The sequence below is a fragment of the Pristiophorus japonicus genome, chromosome 16 (assembly GCF_044704955.1).
Source record: "Pristiophorus japonicus isolate sPriJap1 chromosome 16, sPriJap1.hap1, whole genome shotgun sequence".
Taxonomy (NCBI): Eukaryota; Metazoa; Chordata; class Chondrichthyes; family Pristiophoridae; genus Pristiophorus; species Pristiophorus japonicus.
The window spans coordinates 123,870,650-123,891,693 of record NC_091992.1 but is presented as its reverse complement, the minus strand read 5'-3'; the positions used below and the strand labels follow the sequence as shown (position 1 = coordinate 123,891,693).

At 41.7% G+C, this 21,044-nt stretch overlaps 2 protein-coding genes across 11 annotated transcripts in view; both read right to left on the bottom strand.

Annotated features, from left to right (window-relative positions):
• The window catches only part of LOC139227162 (endonuclease V-like), a 167,688-nt gene extending 164,235 nt beyond the window's left edge, over nt 1-3,453 (bottom strand). For all 7 annotated transcript variants that reach the window (XR_011587402.1, XR_011587401.1, XR_011587400.1 and 4 more), the window contains exon 1: nt 3,374-3,453. Coding sequence is in view for 3 of the 7 variants with exons in the window: in XM_070858226.1 (XP_070714327.1) it covers nt 3,374-3,429 (56 nt within the window). In the remaining 4 variants the exon portion in view is untranslated. The remainder of the gene's footprint in view (nt 1-3,373) is intronic.
• Nucleotides 3,454-8,757: 5,304 nt separating this feature from the next.
• LOC139226791 (E3 ubiquitin-protein ligase rnf213-alpha-like) overlaps nt 8,758-21,044 on the bottom strand; it is a 165,936-nt gene continuing 153,649 nt past the window's right edge. For all 4 annotated transcript variants that reach the window (XM_070857804.1, XM_070857806.1, XM_070857805.1 and 1 more), the window contains 10 exons: nt 20,500-20,754; nt 19,715-19,847; nt 19,542-19,625; nt 18,752-18,935; nt 17,707-17,908; nt 16,900-16,977; nt 15,843-16,040; nt 13,664-13,753; nt 10,979-11,157; nt 8,758-9,510 (listed from right to left, as the gene is read on the bottom strand). In XM_070857804.1, coding sequence (XP_070713905.1) covers nt 9,369-9,510; nt 10,979-11,157; nt 13,664-13,753; nt 15,843-16,040; nt 16,900-16,977; nt 17,707-17,908; nt 18,752-18,935; nt 19,542-19,625; nt 19,715-19,847; nt 20,500-20,754 — 1,545 coding nt within the window. In that variant the 3' untranslated portion in view covers nt 8,758-9,368. The remainder of the gene's footprint in view (nt 9,511-10,978; nt 11,158-13,663; nt 13,754-15,842; nt 16,041-16,899; nt 16,978-17,706; nt 17,909-18,751; nt 18,936-19,541; nt 19,626-19,714; nt 19,848-20,499; nt 20,755-21,044) is intronic.

Sequence of the window (21,044 nt, the reverse complement as noted above, 5' to 3'; positions counted from 1 at the left end):
TGCCCTTGAGAAGGTGGTGGTGAGCCACCTTCTTGAACCGCTACAGTCCGTGTGATGAAGGTACTCCCACAGTGCTGTTAAGGAGGGAGTTCCAGGATTTTGACCCAGCGACGATCAAGGAACGGCGATATATTTCCATGTCAGGATGGTGTGTAACTTGGAGGGAAGCTTGCAGGTGATGGTGTTCCCAGGCACCTGCTGTCCAGGGATGCCCAGTCTTGAGCGGCTAGATCTGTTCTCAATCTATCCCATTTAGCACGGTGGTAGTGCCACACAACACGACGGAGTGTGTCCTCAGTATGAAGACGGGACTTCGTCTCCACAGGGACTGTGTGGTGGTCACTGCTACAAATGCTATCATAGACAGATGCGTCTGACAGGTAGATTGGTGAGGACGAGGTCGAGTAGGTTTTTCCTTCGTGTTGGTGTTCTCACCACCTGCCCAGTCTGGCAGCTATGTCCTTGAGGGCTCGGTCAGTCGTGGTGTTACCAAGCCACATTCTGTGCCCTTGCTACCCTCAGTGCTTCTTCCTAGTGGTGTTCAACAAGGAGGATTACGGATCCATCAGCTGAGGGAGGGCGATAGGTGGTAATCAGGAGGTTTCCATGTTTGACCTGAAGCTATTAGCATTCATGGGATCTGGAATCAATGTTGAGGACTCCTCGGGCCACTCCCTTCCGCCTGTATACCACTATGCCACCACCCCTGGTGGGTCTGTCCTGCCGGTGGGACAGGACATACCCAGGGATGGTGATGAAGGAGTCTGGGACATTGGCTGAAAGGTATGATTCTGAGAGTATGACATTGTCAGGCTGTTGCTTGACTAGTCTGTGGGACAATGCTCCAGTTTTGGCACAAGTCCCCAGACGTTAGTGAGGAGGATTTTACAGGGTTGACTGAGCTGTCCGGTACCTAGGTCAATGCCAGGTGGTCCGTTTGGTTTTATTCTTCCTCTTGTTTCTCGTAGCGGTTTGTTACAACTGAGTCGCTTGCTAGGCCATTTCAGAGGGCAGTTAAGAGTCAACCACATTGCTGTGGGTCCGGAGTCATATAAGGACAGCAGATGAGGAATTACAGTTACGTGGGTAGACTGGAGAAGCTGGGTTTGTTCTCCTTACAGCAGAGGAGATTTGATCGAGGTGTTCAAAATCATGAGTGTCTAGACAGAGTAGATAGAGAGAAACTGTTCCCATTGGCGGAAGGGTCGAGAACCAGACAGAGTTAAGATGATTGACAGAAGAACCAAAGGCGACAGGAGGAAAACTTTTTTTACGCAGCGAGTGGTTAGGATCTGGAATGCACTGCCTGAAAGGGTGGTGAAGGCAGATTCAATTGTGGCTTTCAAAAGGTAATTGTACAAGTAATTGAAGGAAAGAAAATTGCAGGGCTACAGGGAAAGGGCGGAGGAGTGGGACTAGTTGAATTGCTCTTGCTGGCATGGGCTCGACGGGCCGAATGGCCTCTTACTGTGCTATAACGAGTCTATGATTCTATGACTCGTGGTGTCCCATTGGGATTTGTGTTGGGACTCAACTTTTCACTGTATTTATTAATAACTTAGATGATGGGATAGAGAGCCACATATCAAAGTTTGGCAATGATATAAAGATAGGCGGCATTGTAAGCAGTGTAGGTGGAAGCATAATATTACAAAATTATATTAATAAATTAAATGAATGGGCAAAATTGTAGCAAATGGATTTCAATACAGGCAAGTGTGAGGTCATCCACTTTGGATCTAAAAAGGATGGATCAGAATACTTTCTAAATGGTGAAAAGGTGAGAAGCAGTGGAGGTTCAAAGAGCCATCGGGGTCCATGTACATAGATCATTAAAATAACCAAAAATGCTAATGGAATGCTGGGCTTTATATCTCGAGGACTAGAATACAAGGGATTAGAAGTCATGTTGCAGATATACAAAGTCCTGGTTAGACCACACTTGGAGTATTGTGTTGAGTTCTGGGCACCACACCGTAAGAAGGATATATTGGCCACGGAAAGAGTGCAGCATAGATTTACGAGAATGATACCTGAACTCTGAGGGTAAATTACGATGATAGTTTACACAAACTAGGGTTGTATTTAGTCCCTGGAATTCAGAAGATTAAGGGGTGAGTTGATGACAGTTTTTAACGATATTAAGGGGAACTGATAGGGTCGAGAGAAACCATTTCCACTGGTGGAGGAATCTAGGACTAGGGGACATAGCCTAAAAATTACAGCCATGCCTTTCAGGAGTGAAGTTAGGAAACATTTCTACACGCAAAGGGTGGTAAGAAGTTTGGAACTCTCTTCCGCAAACAGCAGTTGATGCTCGATCAATGGTTAATTGTAAATCTGAGATTGATAGATTTCTGTTAACCAAAAGGTATTAAGAAATATGGGGCAAAGGCGGGTATAGGGAGTTGTTGCAGATCAGCCATTATCTTAGTGAATGGCGGAACAGGCTCGAGGGGCTAAATAGCTTCCTGCTGTTCCTATGACAAGTGCAAGAATCAGAAAGTTCCAGAAAATAGTGATGGTTCACATTTGACTTTTTCCTTTTTTTCAAAAAAGTGTTAAAAACAAACCTCCAATACAGGCCACCTGACTCTACATATACTCAACTTAATATAAGCAAATATGTGGGAATGTTCTGTGAGGTACAAAATAGTTGTTAGCTTTGCTTGATATTCCCAAATCAAAATATTTTTGTTAACATCTGGATTTGTGTATCTCACAAGGAGGAAAAATCAGAATTGTAGTTGGGAAATAAAAGATACTTCATGGATTATTGGACTGTTGATTTTTCTGCCAATTGCAGAATGAAGCCACAAGTCACACGCTCCTTAAAACTACCTCTTTGACTAAGCTTATGGTCGGTCACCTACTCTAATTTTACCTTATGTGGCCCGGTGTCAATTTTTTTGTCTTACAACACTCCTGTGAAGCGCCTTGGGGCGTTTTACGACATTAAAGGCACTATATAAACACAAGTTGCTGTTGTGTTTTTTTTTTAAATGCTGACTGACTAGCTGTGTATTTGCAGTTTTATCTTTTCCCACTCCTTCCTGCCTTTTTCAGATTTCCAGCACTCCAGACTTTTATCTGTGCACCTACCTGTGCTGGGAGTGACAATGGCTCTGTCGCTGGTGCCGCGCGGTGTGCCGGGAGTTGTAGTTCGCTCCCAGGTGACTTCCGCCTACAACTCCTAGGGTGCAGTGCGATGGCAAGGCCCGCGCCCCGCAGCGCTGACAGTTGGTGGTGCGCGTGATTACTCGGGGTGGGAGAGCTAAATTCCCCGTGTGTTGGGGCGCCGTGTCGTGTGTGTATGTGTATGCGGGGTGTAAAAATACATAATTTATAATTTAAATGAAAGCGTTTAGTGTACCTCTGCCACTCTTGGAGCTGGAGCAGTTGACTCTCGGCCTCCGGCGACGCCGCCATTAGAGCCTCAGCTCCCCCGGACGGCGAAGAATGCGCGCATGCGCGGTCGCCCTCCGCGCCTCAGTTCCGCCAGGAGCCTGACTGGTGCCACGTGCAGCTCATCCTGTGGCTGCAAACACGTGGGATAGGCAGCCCTGTAAGCCAACTGAGCTGTGCTGGTGTTCATGCTCCAACACCAGTCTCCCATTCCATATGCCTGAGCCCAGGAGATACATCTTCACTCTACCCCAGAGGGCTGCGAAGGTTCAGTCATTGAGTGTGTTCAAGACAGCCAGCGCGAGATTTTGGGAGGAATCAAGGGCTATGGGGACAGGAAACTGGAGTTGAGGTAGAAGATCAGCCATGATCTTACTGAATGGCGGAGCAGGCTCGAAGGGGCCAAAAGGCCTACTCCTGCTCCGAATTCTTATAAGAACATAAGAATTAGGAACAGGAGTAGGCCATCTAGCCCCTCGAGCCTGCTCCGCTGTTGTTCTCATCTCAGCCTTTCAGCTTATCTTTCTATTCCCTTTCTGTAAATGTTCATGTGGCATCAGGAGGTAGCGCTCTCTCGCCTCCGAGTCAGAAGGTTGTAAGGTTCATCGTCCCACTCCAGGGACTTGAGCGCAAAAATCTAGGCTGGCACTCCAGTGCAGTGCCAAGGGAATGCTGCACTGTCAGAGGTGCCATCTTTCGGATGAGACATTAATCCGAGGTCCCGTCTGCTCTCTCACAGGTGGACGTAAAAGATCCCACGGCATTATTTCGAAGAAGAGCAGGGAAATTATCCCCGGTGTCCTGGCCAATATTTATTCCTCAATCAACATAACAAAAACAGATTATCTGGTCATTATCACATTACTGTTTGCAAATTGGCTGCCACATTCCCTACATTAAAACAGTGACTACAGTCCAAAAGTACTTAATTGGCTTTAAAGCGCTTTGAGTCGTCCAGTGGTTGTGAAAGGCACCATTCCCTTTCCTAGGTCCTGCTCTGGAATTCCTTCCCTAAACCTCTCCGCCTTTCTACTTCTGCTCCTTTAAGACACTCCTTAAAACCTACCTCTTTGACCAAGCTTTGGGTCACCTGCCCTAATTTCTCTTTATGGGGCTTGGCATCAATTTTTTTTGTCATAATACTCCTGTGAAGCGCCTTGGGATGTTTTACTACATTAAAGGCACTATATAAATACAAGTTGTTGTTTATCTCTTGTACTTGTCTAATTTACTTTTAAAAGAATCTAAGCAATTTGCCTCAACCACTTCCCATGGTAGCGAGTTCCACATTCTAACCACTCTCTAGTTAAAGGAATTTCTCCTTATTTTCCTATTGGATTTATTAGTAACTATGCTGTATTTATGGGTCCTAGTTTTGGATTTTCCCACAAGTGGAATCATTCTCTCCTCATCTACCCTGTCCAACCCGTTCATAATTTTAAAGACCTCTATCAGGTCTCCTCTATGTCTTCTCTTACAACCACTCACACTCCAACTATCCTATTCAACATGCAATTGTGCAGAGTTTTCATGTTAAACAAATTAATTTCAGTGACCAAAGTGGTTGAACAACCTTCAGGTCATTAGTTGTCTCAGATTTTAACAACTTGCATTTATATAGCACCTTTAACGTAGTAAAACTTTCCCTAGGTGCTTCACAGGAGTGTTATCAAACAAAGTTTGACACCAGGTCTGAAACTGGACAAAGTGTACAATTCTATCTTCAGTTCTAACGGCTGGTGAAAATTATTTGAAAACCTTATATTGTGCCTCTATGTCAAAAGACACACGTGGAAAAATTAACTTCCTATTAATCACCATCACCTTCTCAAGGGCAATTAGGGATGGGCAATAAATGCTGGTCTTGCCAGCAAGTCCCACATCCCATGATCGAATTTTTAAAAACATACTTTTGGAGTTCGTTTTACAGATTTCCAGAAATTGGCATTTGAACCCACCACCATCTGGCTAAGACCTAAGCCGAGCTAACACTTAATGTCTGTTACAAAGGTTTGCTATATTCCATCATTTCCTCATATTCACGTACAAATAACAATATAATAAAAAGTTAAGAGATGAATTGCAAACCTAAATTGTGCAAATGGTGTAACTTTTTTTGTGGATCAGTTTCATAGCAACACGTTATTTTTGTACCGGTGATTCTCCAGAGCAAGAGAGCTGCCACTTGTCAATAGCGAGAAGCTTTAGGTATATTTCCAAATTGCTAATTGGTGGTTTACAGGGAAGTTGTTCTTACTGAGTAATCCTAATCTTGCTCTTACTTCATATACCTAGGCTGCATGTTGCATTCTATACTTGTGAGCCAACTAATCGATCATAAAATGGTACCTTGACTCAGTTGGTAGTCATTTAGCCTTGGAAAATGAGTAATTTGAGACATGACATGTAGCAAGAAGAACAGGTAACTTTGGACTTATGGTTCCTAAAGCTCTCCACCACTGGGGTTTTCCTTGCGCCCTGTCTGGGTCTGTTGTAGACTAAGTGACAGAGATTGATTGCCATTGTATCATACGATTAGCAGGATGGGAGAAGGGCGAATTAGTTGGACTGTGGTCTTTTTTCCCCCTCGCAATTCTTATGTTCCTTTATCAGAAGGTTGAGAGTTCAAGCACCACTATGGAGATGTGCAGTAGTGAGGGAGCACCAATCATCTAGCTCTACTTCAGTACGGACCTACAAAAAAAAAGGGCCCATCATCTGCCCCTATTGGTCTTTATGGTGGGGCACAATCTCAATTTAATTTACATGGCCCTTCTGCATCCTCCTATGTCCTTGTTTACTGTGTGCTATGTTTTACCATTAGTGGCAGGACCTTTGGCCATCTTGACCCGAATGTTACCAGAGCTCCAAGGGTTAAATTATGAGGACAGATTACATAAACTAAGTTTGTATTCCCTGGAATATAGAAGGTTAAGCAGTGATTTGATTGAGGTTTTTAGGATCTTTAAAGGAATTGATAGGGTAGATAGAGACAAACTTTTTCTGCTGGTGAGGGAGTTGAGGACAAGTAGACATAACCTTAAAATCAGAGCCAGGCTATGCAGGAGAGGTGTTAAGAAACACTTCTTCTCAGAGGGTGGTGGAAGTGTGGAACTCTCTCCCACAAATAGTAGATGCTAGCTCAATTAATCATTTAAAATCTGACAGCGATAAGAGTTTTGCTAGCCAAGGGTATTAAGGGATACGGAGCTAAGGCAGGTAAAGAGTTAGGATACAGATCAGCCATGATCTCATTGAATGACAGAACACACTCAAGGGGCTGAATGGCCTCCTCCTCTTCCTATATTCTGGAATTTTCTCCCTCTACCCCTCTATCTTCAAAAGCCTTCTTGGAACTTCAATCATTCCTGCTCCTCAAGATTAATTCCCAAATGCTATGTTAAAGGCGCTATTTTAATGGACGTTGTTGTAGTCTGAAGAGATAGTAAAAAAGGCAAGATTGTTGCAAAGGGAAAATAGTTGCAAGTATTGCTTACATTAATAATTCACACAATTTCAAATTTAAAAAAAATCTATTCATGAGATGACTTCTGGAAATAAATATAAGTATAGATCACTAGAACAAAACCAACACAATAAAAACTTAACTTATCAAATGTCTGGTGCAAGGATTTCAAAATGCAGTTCTGCAGTCTTATCTGTTTATAGTGCCACCTGCTGCATCTTTAGCTGTATTACTGCAGTGATTTTTACCTTCAGTCTGCAAATGCCACTGTTAAAATAGTTGGCGAGGTTCAAAAAAATTGGATATGCTAGGACAACAGGAGTTTATTGGACTACATTTGTGCTGATAGGGGACTTGGAAAAAGGCGAGGCTTCTCCGGTAGAAAATGTGGCTCAGTACAATAAGGGCTAAATATGGCACAGGACATGAATCTGGTATCAGAAAGATAGAGCAGGAGGCCATTTGGCCCATTGTGCCAGCTCATTGGGGAAAGAGCAGCGGAGTGGGATTAATTGGGTAGCCCTACCAAAACCCTGTAAAGTTTTCAAGTATTTATCTAACTTTCCTTTGAATATTACTATTGAATCTGCTTCCACCAGCCTTTCAGGCAGTGCATTCCAGACAATTCACGTTAAAAAATGGTTCTCTCACCTCTGGTTCTTTTATCAATCACACAAGTGTTCAGAGAGATTTGGGTGTCCTTGTGCAAGAAACACAGAAAGCTAGCATACAGGTACAGCAAGCAATAAGGAAGACAAATGGCAGTCATGTTGTCCTTTACTGCAAGGAGTTTGGAGTATTAAGAGTAACAAAGTCTTACTACAATTGTACAGGGCCTTGGTGAGACCACACCTGGAGTACTGTGCAGTTTTGGTCTCCTTATCCAAGGAAGGATATGCTTGCCTTGGAGGCGATACAACAGAGGCTACTCTTGCTCCTATTTGTTATGCTCTTATGTTACCAATCTTTCTGCCACTGGAAACAGTTTCACATTATTTATTACTCCGTCAAAGCCGTTCATGATTATGAACTATCAAATCTCCCCTTAACCGTCTTTGCTCTAAGGAAAATAACCCCAGTCTCTCCACATAATTAAAGTCCTTCATCTCTGGGAGAATTCTAGTAAATAGTCTGCACCCTCTCCCAGTTCTTGACATTATTTCAAAAGTGTGGTGCCCAGAATTAGCCACAATACTCCAGCTGAGGCCTAAACAGTGTTTTATAATGGTTTAGCATAACTTCCTTGCTTTTGTACTCTATGCCTCCATTTATAAAGCCAAGGATCCCATATGCTTTTTTAACATCCTTCTCAACTTGTCGTGCTACGTTAAAAGATTTGTGTACACCCCCAGGTCTCTCTCTTCATGTAACCCTGTTAAAATTAGTTCACATCTCTGATTTTAAACGCTCAATCATTGGTGGCCGTGCCTTCAGCTGCCTACGCCCTAAACTCGAATTCCCTCCCTAAACCTCTCTTTCCTCCTTTAAGACCTATCTCTTTGACCAAGCCTTTGGTCATCTGCTCTAATTTCTCCTTATGTGGCTCGGTGTCAAATTCTGTTTTATAACACTCCTGTGAAGCACCATGGGATTTTTACTACATTAAAGGTGCTATAGAAATACAAGTTGTTATGGCCATTCAGGCTTGAAGTTAACCACTTTAGTGTGCAACAACACAGTATGTAATGTAAGTTGCTATCAAATCTATCATCTCTCAACAACATTGCTTTAAGTTGGAGAGCGAGACGAGCCAGAAGCAGTTTTGTCATGATGTTAACGTGTGATGTTAACGTGTTTCCAACATGATTTGTTGTTGCATTGCTTTCAAATAATAAAGGTTTGCCACTTTGTTGAAAATCATATCACCATTTGTAGTTAACATGCTTTATTTGATTTCAGTAGAAACTTACAGCAAGACCTAATATTAAAAGCAAACATTATGTTTTCAAAATTTACTGAAAAGTTTTCAAAAAAATGAGCACTTGCGAGTCTTTTATTGAAAAACAGTATCATTACAGAAACCAATATTCACATTCTTAAGCAGCTTTTTAGCAGAAAGGCACCTCAATGAATACAGAAGATTGCGCGCATTTTTCGTTATGGCAGGCAGAATATATCCTAACACCCGTATTCACGTAAATTTATATGCAGTGCACAGCAAAATTGTAATTTCATGATGTGTTACAATGCTTAATCAATCTTGGACTAAGACACCAAGATAAGCACTGACTGACTAACTTTTAATAATGCAATCTGTATTTTGTAAACTTCAAACATCTCCTCAAAGTAACTCCAGGTGTAAGACAAAGGCAATTATATCTGATACAGTCTTTCATACATCATTGCTTCAGTGATGAGTAGAAACATTGATTGTAATCTCTTTTTAAAAGAAATTCCCTATTTTATGATCGCTATTTTGTATCAGAATTATGCATTTATTGCTGTGAAACAAAGATTTTGTCTAAATGGTTCTTCAAAATTATCTTGAAACCTGTAATCATTGCCGTTTGAACGCCACGGCTGCTTTCCAAGTCGCCACACTCGTCGACAACAGAATTTGGTCTGGGAAAAGGTCATCGAGTTCTGGCAGATTATTCACTTCCTTCATATCCATAATAGTTTTCAGTGAATCTTTCAAACTGAAAAAAATAAAAATGAGCTTTAGGTATTGGGAAACAAAGAAGTCTCAAGTTGCTTTGAATTAAGAAATATGAAACTGAGCCTCCTCTCTTCCTCTCTCCCCAATCTATGTTCAAAGCCTTCGCTGTCCCCCCACCACTTGGATAATGCAGATCATGGGCATTTCTATGCCCATCTTGACTGACACTCTGGACAGGCCACAGATAGAGCAAGCCAAATTGCTGCATTTTAATACATTTATTATCTGCAGAATAATGTAAACAGTACACAATAATTATGTAAAGTGACACAAAAAAGCTCCCCAATTGTTGTTTCGAACAGTTTGATTTGAGAGACTCTGGTTTTACTAGTAAAGTAGTTCCCAGGTGTGGTGGTCAGAAGATGGGTTTTAATAGACCCGAGAACATGACCATATCACCACCACCTCGCCAGCTTAACAGAAGAATTACATAAGAAATAGGAGCTGGAGAAGGCCATTTGGCCCTTCGAGCCTGCTCCGCCATTCATCAAGATCATGGCTGATCTTCTACCTTAACTCCACCTACCTTCACTATCCCTAAAGAATATTGCATGAAAATGTCTTTTGCTCAAATCAATGGCAAACTGCATGGCTTGTAATTTATCTATGTATACATTCCACTACTTTAAACTGTTGCTACAGTTCAATTGTCTACTGAAAAATTGATAGCAAAATGTTTTGACATGATGGTGATTTATAAGTACAAGCAACTCTCGATTATCCGTACACGGATCTAACAGAGAACCCGCTGCAACGGCACATGCCCGACCCAGCTGGATTTGTCTTTTCACTGAAGTCTGATACTGCCCGTTTTATTGACCCCTCCCCCTGCACCCAAGTTGAATTTTATCAAGTTGTGTTTATCTCATCTCTGCACATTTGAAACCGTGTGCTTATCGAGGATATTTTAACTCCTGGCCAGAGCGCAAGTCGGACGATGCATGGTCGAACGGCTGTTACACATCTCTCCCGATTTTCGGATGCCAGAAGCGATCCCGTTTGCACTCTCGCCAAAAGTTTAAATGAAACGCATTGTAATGTTAAAGGAAGATTTCTTCTTAGTAGTCGACGGGAAAGGAATGGGGCCGTTGCTGTTGCTGTTGTGTTGCTAAATAAACATGCATGGCTCAGGTGGGGACCCTGCATGCTGGCGCCGTCCGGCTTGTCTGTGCTCTTTCTCCGCCGACCGATGATGGTCTTACTTTTTCAGAAAATGCATTTACAGCGATACACATCTATACAAGTTGATAACACCAGTCATAACATGTTGGTTGTGCAGAAAGGAAGAAAGAAATAAAAAAGATTTCAGGAAGCAAGCAAGACTGATAGAAAATGTACTCTACTGTACTCGCTCTAGCGGCAAAATCGTTTACCCGGAATAGCCCGATCCCCGAGGGCTCTGGATAATCGAGAGTTGCCTGTACAAGTATTATAGCAAGTGGGCATACCTCCACGATGAGTTCAAAGATTCCGATGATTGAACATTTTTGCATTTCAGGGTCAACATTTCATGCAGTTCCAGTATGAATGTATCTACATTCGCTTGCTTGAAGAAGGTATGCAATTGTTTCTTCTCCTCCTCACTGAGGTCTTTTTTATATTCATTTCTAATTCCTGAGAAAGGATCCTGAAAAATCATACACAAAAATAATGAAGAATCTACACTTTAATAGGTACATTTTTGTCTCTCTGATCTTATGAAAGGTTTCTCCTACTGGGGAATCAATCAAGTTACAAAAATTTAACTGGTTGTAATTGTGCAGTATGAGCGTAAATATGGACAATACTTAGCTATTGTATCATTCATTTTTGTGATCTGTACGATACCATTAAATATCTAATTACTCAACATTTTATGGTGTACACTGGCCCTCAACGTTCCTACTAATCAAATGCCAAATTATTTCTTGATAAATTTACAGTAACTTATCATGACTGTTGACCCTGCGGTACCAGTGTCAGGACCTATCTTTTATTTTAAATAAAAGATATTTCTCTCCATCCCACTGTTCTGGCTAACCTGCTCCCAGACTTCAGCCAACACCAATTGAAGCCTACTGCTAGAAGACATGCAACAATGGCCGGCGGTTAAACTCACTTTCTGCATAGAGGTGCCTTGCAGCTACATGGCTCCTCCCCACAGAGGCATAGAACAAGTAGCTCACTACTACTGTGGCCAAGCATATGGGTGCTTCAATGTACTTTCTGTACCCTGGCCATCATGAGTGAGCGGTATACAGTGCGCACTGGACACTCCAGTCAGAACTGAAAAACCTCAATTGAAAACAGTGCAATAGGCTGGAGACCTGTGTTACATAATACACTGCTCAAAAATTGCTGTTATAGTTTAGGATGTCTCCTGAACCTTAAAATCTAGATTACTGCCTTGTAATCACACCCAAGTATCCATATTTACATATCATGCAAAAATGAATATTTAAATTTCTCTGTAAATCACAATCATGCATTTGGTTATTTAACCGTTTAGCCATTATTTTTTCTGGAGGGCAAGCACCTTTTAGATATGTTTGCCCAATAATGCTCTCAGTGCTATGCATGCTTAGCTTTCCAAGAGGGCAGCCAGGAATCCCATCTCCAGGCACTGCCTAAAACTGCTCTGAGCCTGACCATGCGGTAGCAAGTGGGACAGCAGTTATTGTTCCCCAGGATTTTGCCTGCCCCCTGGTGGGGAAATTTGTAGCCTGAGCCCTGCAACTCCAACATCGTGGCCTGGCTGAGACCATGAATCAGGCAGATGGGGAAGTCAACCAGTGTCGAACTACTTCAAGGCACTGATGCTGTTTAGCTATTACACCCCATCATTTATTAATTCACATTTTAACAATTGATTGCAATGCTTTCTCTTTGATAACATAATTGAATATGAAATTGAACTGGAAACAGACCATAAAACAAAACACAGGTCCGGCACCCTTAGGACTGGTGCCAGACCAGAGAATTTTCCGAACCACAGGAGGGCAACTGGTGCCAACGACCCGGGCGCGTTCTGCGCATGCACTGCGCAGCATTTAGTCGTCCAGAATCATTCCGTTTTTAAAAAATCCTCAGGCCCAGCTTTGGCGTCTCAGTCAGCTACCTGCCCTTCCCTTCCCTTGCCCGCTTAAGTCAATGAACACCAACACCTCAAAAAACCACATACATACACACAAAAAAACGTAGAGGTCGGAGATAGAGTGGAGGATAAAGTCAAGGAGAGGTGCCGACCCTTAGCCACGATCCTACTCCCGGCGCCAGTCAGTGTGTAAGCCGTGAGCAGAGCCTGACGGGTGGAAGCGGCAGCCTCCTTGCACTGAGACACACAACATCCATCTCCCCACCCTTCCCCCCTCCTCCCCCTCTGGAGACTGGGTGGGGGGATGAAATCGTCCAGTGCTAATCAGGCAAGGAGAGGCGGCCTCAGCAGCGAGGAGTGCATGTCAAACCACAGCACGAGCCAGTGTAAAATCTCTAGCTGGCCAGGACAAGGCTGTCAAGATTTGTCATCCAAATTGCATCACACGTACGTTTAACACGTGGAGCCACAATTTCTTTTTCAATGGACGCAACCCACACCGGTACTGATGCCAGACCACGGATGTTTACAGACTAAAGAGTCTCGGACTGGAGAGGTACAACCTGTACTTTATATATTATTACAAAATATATAATGAAGTCTCCAAGACCACACAATTATGTAAATTTATTAGTATATGTAATGGTGGAGGCAGCTGCAAAAATACTCAAGTAGCCCAACACCATCATCTCCAAATTCCCCTTCACGTCACACACCATCCTACTTGGACATACACTACCATTCTTTCATCGTCACTGGGTCAATAAGAACATAGGAGCTGTGGAGTAGGCAATTTGGCCCTTCGAGCCAATCATCAAGATCATGGGCGATCTTCTACCTCAACTCCACCTTCCTGCACTATTCCCAAAGTATATTGCATTAAAATATCACTGGGTCAAAATGTTAGAACTCCCGACCCAAAACCATGATGGGAACGCCAGTACAAGAAATGCAACATTTCAAGAAGGCCCGTCACCAGCGTTTCTGGGGAACTCGGATGGGCAATAAATGTGACCTCGCCTGAGTCACCCACACCCCAAGTAAAGGCTCCAATTCATACCCTCTTCAGGTGGAGGATGCATTCCGATTTTCGTGCCGAAAGGAGTTGCCAAAGTGCTCGGATGTGCTTTAAGTTGCACCTCTTCAATGCCTAGAGTTAAAAAATGAAAGTATTTAACATGTATAAAAACACTTGCACTGCCTAGCCTCTCAGTACCACTCACTTCTTGTGAACAGCTTCAAACAACACAAAAATGAAAGGTGGACACATCTGCTAATAATAAATTTCTGGTAATACATGAAGTCCCAGTGGTGCACCATAATGATACGTGAGCACACTCGGCCCCAAATGGTAGAAGGTGGATACTACCCTGGGATTGCCCACATTGTGAGGCATCATTCTCAATTTCGTTGCAAAGGGGCAGAAGAGGCACCTTGTTGCATGAATGGCAAAATCGACAGCAGAATCTACCCAGATGCTCTAGTCGATCTATTTGTTCCCATATACAAAGTGGCATTAGGAGGCGGTCAGATAGTCACTTTCTTAGTGATAAATGGCACTTGCTGCAGGAGAAATCAAGGCAAATATTGGGGAAATTAAAAAAAAAGAAGAGGACCACAGAAGGAAACCAAATCAATCATATTACTGAAATCTTGTCCTCATAGGCGGTCCCTCGAAACAAGGATGACTTGCTTCCACGCGAAAAAAAATGAGGAGTTCACAGGTGTTTCGAATGAAGAACCCGAACTACATCCTCAAGGATGGAAGGTGCCTGTGCCTGGATTATTTTTAACATGTGGTGGCCGTTGCATACCAGCCACCACATGGGCTTGATTAAGGATTACCCAAGACAACTGGAGACCTACTCTGCTGCACGGACCTAGTGCGCACACATTATCACAGCGTGGGCTGGCCCTTGCTGTCCCTTGTATGGTCTAGATAGCTCCCCAAGCATGGAAAATACATTTTTCTAAAAAAAAGACTGATTTTCAATCAAAAAACTGTAAAATTCACACTGAACACGATCACTGCTAAGTCTAAAGAAAGATAGGCTTTAACAACTTGCATTTATATAACACCGCATCAATGAACTCAAACGTGATCAACCACTTCGCATACAATTAATTAATTTGAAATCCAGTTAGAGTGTTAGCCGTGGCTCAATTGGTAGTGCTCTCGCCTCTAGAGTCAGAAGGTTGTGGGTTCAAGTCCCACTCCAGAGACTTGAGCACATAAATCTAGGCTGACACTCCAGTGCAGTGTTGAAGGAGTGCTGCACCGTCTGAGGTGCTGTCTTTCAGATGCGATTTTGAACTGAAGCCCTGAGTGCTCCCTCAGGTGGATGTAAAAGATCCCATGGCATTATTTTGAAGAGCAGGGGAGTTATCCCTGGTGTCCTAACCAATATTTATCCCTCAATCAACAAAAACAGATTATCTCGTCATTGTCATATTGCTGTTTGTGAAAGCTTGCTGTGCGCAACTGGCTTATGTTTCTGACATTACAACAGTGACTACACTTCAGAAGTACTTCATTGGCTGTAAAGCAGCTTGGGACGTCTTGAGGTTGTGGAAGGCACTATATAAATGCAAGTCTTTCTTTTTTTTAATATTGTTGTGTAGGTAAATGCAGTAGACAATATGCTTGCAGCAATGTCCCACTACAGAAATGAGATGAATTACCAGTTAATCTGTTTTTGATGATGTTGCTTGAGCTAGTGAATCTTAGCTAGGATATCAGGCGAACTCCCTGCTCTACTTCAAGTAACGGTATGGGATTGCAATATTCGTCTAACAGGAAGATGTTTCGTTTCCAGCATCTGTAGTATTTTGCCTTTATAGGTGCCTTGGTTTAGATTTGATCCAAAGAATTTTATCTTCAACACCACAGTACTCCTAGTATTTTGCACTCAAGTATCCGCCTAAATGAGGTACTCATGTCCTGGAGTAGGACCTGAACCCGCAAGCTCCAACTCAAAAAGCTAGAGTCAAGTTGACGCTTCACCAATCAACACTGAGCATCAGCATGAATAGGCGTGAATGTCACTGTGGTGCATTTTACATATCATTACCAATTATGGATAAGCAGAAAGTGGAAACCCATTTATACTTGCAGATTTAGTACAAAAATAGGAATAATTTCCAACAAGTTCAAGAACATAAAACACTTAGTCTGTGTTAGATTAACACAAGAGATCCCAGAGCAATCTGTTATGCAATCAGGATAAATATGCACTTACTTCCATTATGTGAGGTGCAGTTTGATCTTCCATTTGCAATACTTCCTTCAGATAGGCTACCAGCTGTTGGTCAGGGTCCCCCCCAGACATGGCCAAAAATCCTAAAGTGACTTCCACGGCATTGAACGCTTCACACACATCACTGTACAACCGTAGCTCACCACTTATGGCTTTAATAACGGAGTTTGGCAGTAATTCCTAAAAGGGAAATATTAGTAGATATGAGTTTAATATGAAGATGGACGGACAGGAAACTGGGTGAGGAAAATGTTACAAACTGGACAGCATTAAGGCACCTTTTATTTGGGAGAGTAAGAATAGGGTTGAAGGCTGTTGGCATTTCATCTTTCTCACAATTTCACTGATAAGACTATTCGGTTACATTAGTGTGACCTTTTGTGTGAGATAGAATTTTAAAAAAAAATGTCATCTACTATTGCTATTTCTGGGAGGATGGAATTTGCTTGGGAGCAGTGTTTATTTTTGACAAAATTCTAAATTGACAGTATCTCGTTGCCTTTTCTCCTCTTCTATGCTCTTCTAAAGAGTGAATATTAGCAATAGAGAAAATACTTCAATAGTTTACTCAATAAACAAAGCTCTTGGGTGCAAATTTGAAATCCATTCCAAATTATTCAGACATTTAGTTTGGTTTGGTAGGGTTCAAAGTTTGATACAAAGAGAAAGGCAACATTATACAAGCTCACACCTCCTCTGGCCCATTTGTGTTTCGTTTTGTCCCATTACCACCCCCTTTGCCTTACACCCTCATCCCTTCTGTCATTTAATCACTCCTGCTTTCCACCATATCATAGACCTTCCCTTTTATTCTTTCCTCATGCCCACCCCTTTCCCCCCTTGCCTCCATACTTGCTGACAAACTTTTAAATCACTAACTTCTTCCAGTTCTGATGAAAGATCATCGACTCAAAACATTAACTCAAGTTTCTCTCTCCACAGATGCTGCCTGATCGGTTGAGTGTTTGCAGCATTTCTGTTTTTATTATGGTGCAAGACTATCCTTCTAACCCACTTGAAACATCAAAATAATGAGTACCTGAGCCAGCTTGTTCTTCACATCTTTAAAAATGTTTTCATAGTTTCTGTCTTGTCTGTAAATCAGTGTTGGTATTCCCTGAAAAATTGAAGGAAAAATAGCACCATATTAACATCATTCATAAGGTCTATTATGAGGTTATGGTTTTCACATTTGAAAAAAACCTGGAATAGCATGTTCAGTTTTGATCTCCTAATCGGAGGAAGAACGTTCTTGCTATTGAGGGAGTACAATGAAGGCTCATCAAACTGATTCCCGGGATGGCAGGACTGACATACGAGGAGAGATTGGGTCAACTGGGCTTGTATCCGCTGGAGTTTAGAAGAATGAGAGTGGATCTCATAGAAACACACAAAATTCTGAGGGGATTGGACAGGTTAGAGGCAGGAAGAATTTTCCCGTTGCTGGGGAGTTCCAGAACCAGGGGTCACAGTCTAAGAATAAAGAGTAAACCATTTAGGACCGAGATGAGGAGAAACTTCTTCACTCAGAGTGGTTAACCTGTGGAATTCTCAATCGCAGAAAGTTGTTGAAGCCAGTTCGTTAGATATATTCAAAGGGGAGTTAGAAATGGCCCTTACGGACAAAGGAATCAAGGGGTATAGAGAGAAAGCAGGAAAGGGGTACTGAGGTTGAATGATCAACCATGATCTTATTGAATGGCGGTGCAGGCTCGAAGGGCCGAATGGCCTGCTCCTGCACCTAATTTCTATGTTTCTAGGTTTGACGACAGTTAGTACATGTAGGGTTATTTAGAAAACTGAAGTTGTAAGGAACCACTCATTTATAGTAACTATTTTGACTTACTGTTAAGCTTATAAGTGGTTTTCCTTTTAAGAATCGGTTAGTAAGTTGCTGTTCAATTCTCTTCAGGTCATACTCGAGCACAGTTTCTCCTCCTTTTTCCATAGTGTATTGGCAGTTGGATGAAAGAAGAGGAATCAGGTCTCTCCCCACCTCATACTTGATTACATGCAAGTCAGCTACATCTGATGGACTGACTGAGTATCTATAAAAGGTCAAGAAATATGCAGTTTAAAAAAAAAATGAACACAAAACTGAAAACAATCGTTTATATGTTTAAATGATTGATAGGTCATGTACACTTCTTTACTCATGTGCTACATATTTGCAAACACGAGAGGATGCAATTCACTTTTGAGACACAGATTGGGTTTTTAATCTTTACTCCATTCTGTACACCTTCCATCATTGTGACCTCCCAATGGTTGGTGAAAATTTGACTATTAGTTCCAAACTGGAGGGTACCTTTTCTTTTTATAGATTTCTGAGGTCGTATCCACTGGGAATTGACCATCCTGACCAATGTTCCCTCTAATTTTCTTTTGGGTGCGTGGCCCCTTCAACTGGCTGTGGGCCCATTCAAATTTTTGCGCATGCATGTTTCTCCCCCCCCCTTTAAAAGCCAGTGAGCGGCCTGTGCAGGACCTGCAGACCACTGCAGTCGCGCAAGCTCATGGGAACATTGATCCTGACTATAAATATTGCTGTTTTGCAAATTTTGGGCATGGAAAGACCCTGATGTGTTGTGTTTCACTACATTGTAGTTGCTGTACAAGTGTAAGTTGCCAACAAATTACCCCAACTCTCAAAACCACATATATATCAATCAACTTTTTATTACTTGGTTTTAGGGGTTTGATACTCATTTGTCTTTTTTCAAAAAAGGTAAATTAAAATTTGATTTTACATTGTTCAATGGAAACACGAGAGAAGAAAAAGATGGAACGAAACACGACCATTCACTTCAGCAGGGTAACTCCTGCTATTAGACCATTGATATAAATATACGAGAGTGAGAAAGCACCAATATATGTAGATGTAAACTCACGGTGTAGATTTGCTAGTGTACTTCTCCACAGTATAAACAAAGTCATTCTGAAGAGCTATAAGATAGCTAACTAATGCAGTAGAGCATAAGCCACGATCCTGTCGACGGGGGAGCAGAACTTCAAGTTTGCAGTTGTATCTATCCAAATCCATAGCACAGTACTCCTCAGGAATCTTAATTACACCTGTAAAATAGTTTGCGATTTGTAACAAAAAAAAGGAATCCATTATCTTTAGAATTAAAAATATTGAAATCCTTGTACAAGGTATTTTAGCATATTTTGGATGCCATTGATAATTTCATTAAGATTGTTCACCTCAGAAATGCTAAAACAGTTTTGTTTTTGTGGGCTGCTTGGCCATATGCTATGGTGCCTCAGGATCAATATATAAAATCTAAGTCAATGCTCCCATAAGTTTGCATTTATTACAAGCCACAGATAAAATATATTAAATTATATTAGATTAGTGTCACCGTAATTCAGTTGGCAGTACTCTCGCCTCCGAGTAGAAGGTCGTGGGTTCAAGATTTACTCCATTGACTTGAGCACAAATTCTAGCCTGACGCTCCATTGCGAGTACTGAGGGAGTGCTGCACAGTCGGAGGTGCAGTCTTTCGGATGAGACATTAAACCAAGGCCCTGTCAGCCCTTTCAGGTGGATGTAAAAGATCCCATGGCACTATTTCTTTCTATCAAACAACTCTTCAGTTGACTTTTTATTCATTTGTTGAGGCAAATAGCTGAAAATGCTTTTTGTAGCTAATTTAAATGTTATAAGTTAATGCTTACCATTAGTAACGAGGAATGTTCGAAGCTGATTCCACACATACAGGAAGCACGAGACGCGGGATTCAAATGTACGTTTTACAGACTCTGAAGAAGCCAAAGCACATGTTGGAATAAGGACAGACACTTTGTTCAAAAAGGACTCAAGTCTGAGCCTCTTTGTAAAAGATAATTACCTGGACTAAAGTTCTGAAGAAACTCATGAACAGATTGCGCAGCTACGTCGGTTGCATTCTGAAATCGTTTCACCAAGTCGTACTGAAGTGCCAGTATTTCTGGCAGGAACTTCACCAGCCTTAACTGAGCTTCCTGTACATTAGGAGATTGTTAACAGGTTACAGAACTGCCATGGATCATACCTACGTTACAGTTCACTACTTTACACACAAGATTTATGCTGTTACAGGGTAATGATAACATGAAATGAGCTGTGCATTTTGACATTGGAATATTCCAATTAATACATACTATTCTAAAATGTTACAAATGATGAAACATTTGTACTGAAATCCTTGCTCTGTTACTTTGACACAACTATTTCAATACTCTTCTTTCCCAGTCTCTCATATTATCCTCTCTTTGTCAACTTCAATTTGTTCAAAACTCTGCCAAGGAGATTTCAAAATGTATAATTTAAAAAAGCATGAGCATAAGGTATTTTTCTCCAAGAGTCCCAGATCTTTAGAGTTATCCTTAACCTAAGTATTGGAAAAACAGGGAAATGTCATGCTAGTTAGCAATACATTTTTCTTTCGGTTACAAAGTGTTTACTGAAGAAGTGCGTGCACTCAGCAACTGGATTCATTCAGCTTACACCATGCTTTTTCCTCCCCCCATAAGAATGTTTATGCTCTTTGAGGTGAGGGATTCCATTACTGTGGAGCTAGTGTATCTCAAATGGATAAAAGAAATAACATTTTACTAGAATATATGAGACTGTAAAACAAGTTGCACCAAGTACCTTTTGTAGAAATCTCCACAGGATGGGTACAGCATCTTTCCCATCCTTATGGTCCACTATGTGTCTCAAATGTTCAATGGAAATCCTCTTCCTGCAGGTCCATATAGTAGAACAGTGCAAGGGGCACTCTTGGGGTTGGGGCAGTTTAAGGAATGTTTGGGGGTCCCCGTACACAATTTTGACAATAGGATTTGAACATATTCTCTGATCCTGACTTATTCGGCTGTTAACATCCACAAGTTTTCTGTCCAGGTTCTGTTAAAATAAAGTTCCACAGGTGAAATATGGCAAATCTGAATTATTCTGCTACACCTATCTACATGCAAATTTCTGAGACTTTAAAAAAAAACTAAATTACTTAAAAAAAAAAGACAATCATCTGCAATGCAGAGAGAAATCAAAACAGAACAAAAAAATTAACAGGCATTTAATCGTGTCTTTCACATCCTCAGGGCGTCCCAAGTGCTTGGCAGCCAATGAATTACTTTTGAATAGTAGTCACTGTTATTGTGTATACCAACTTTATTAATACAGCATTAGAATGT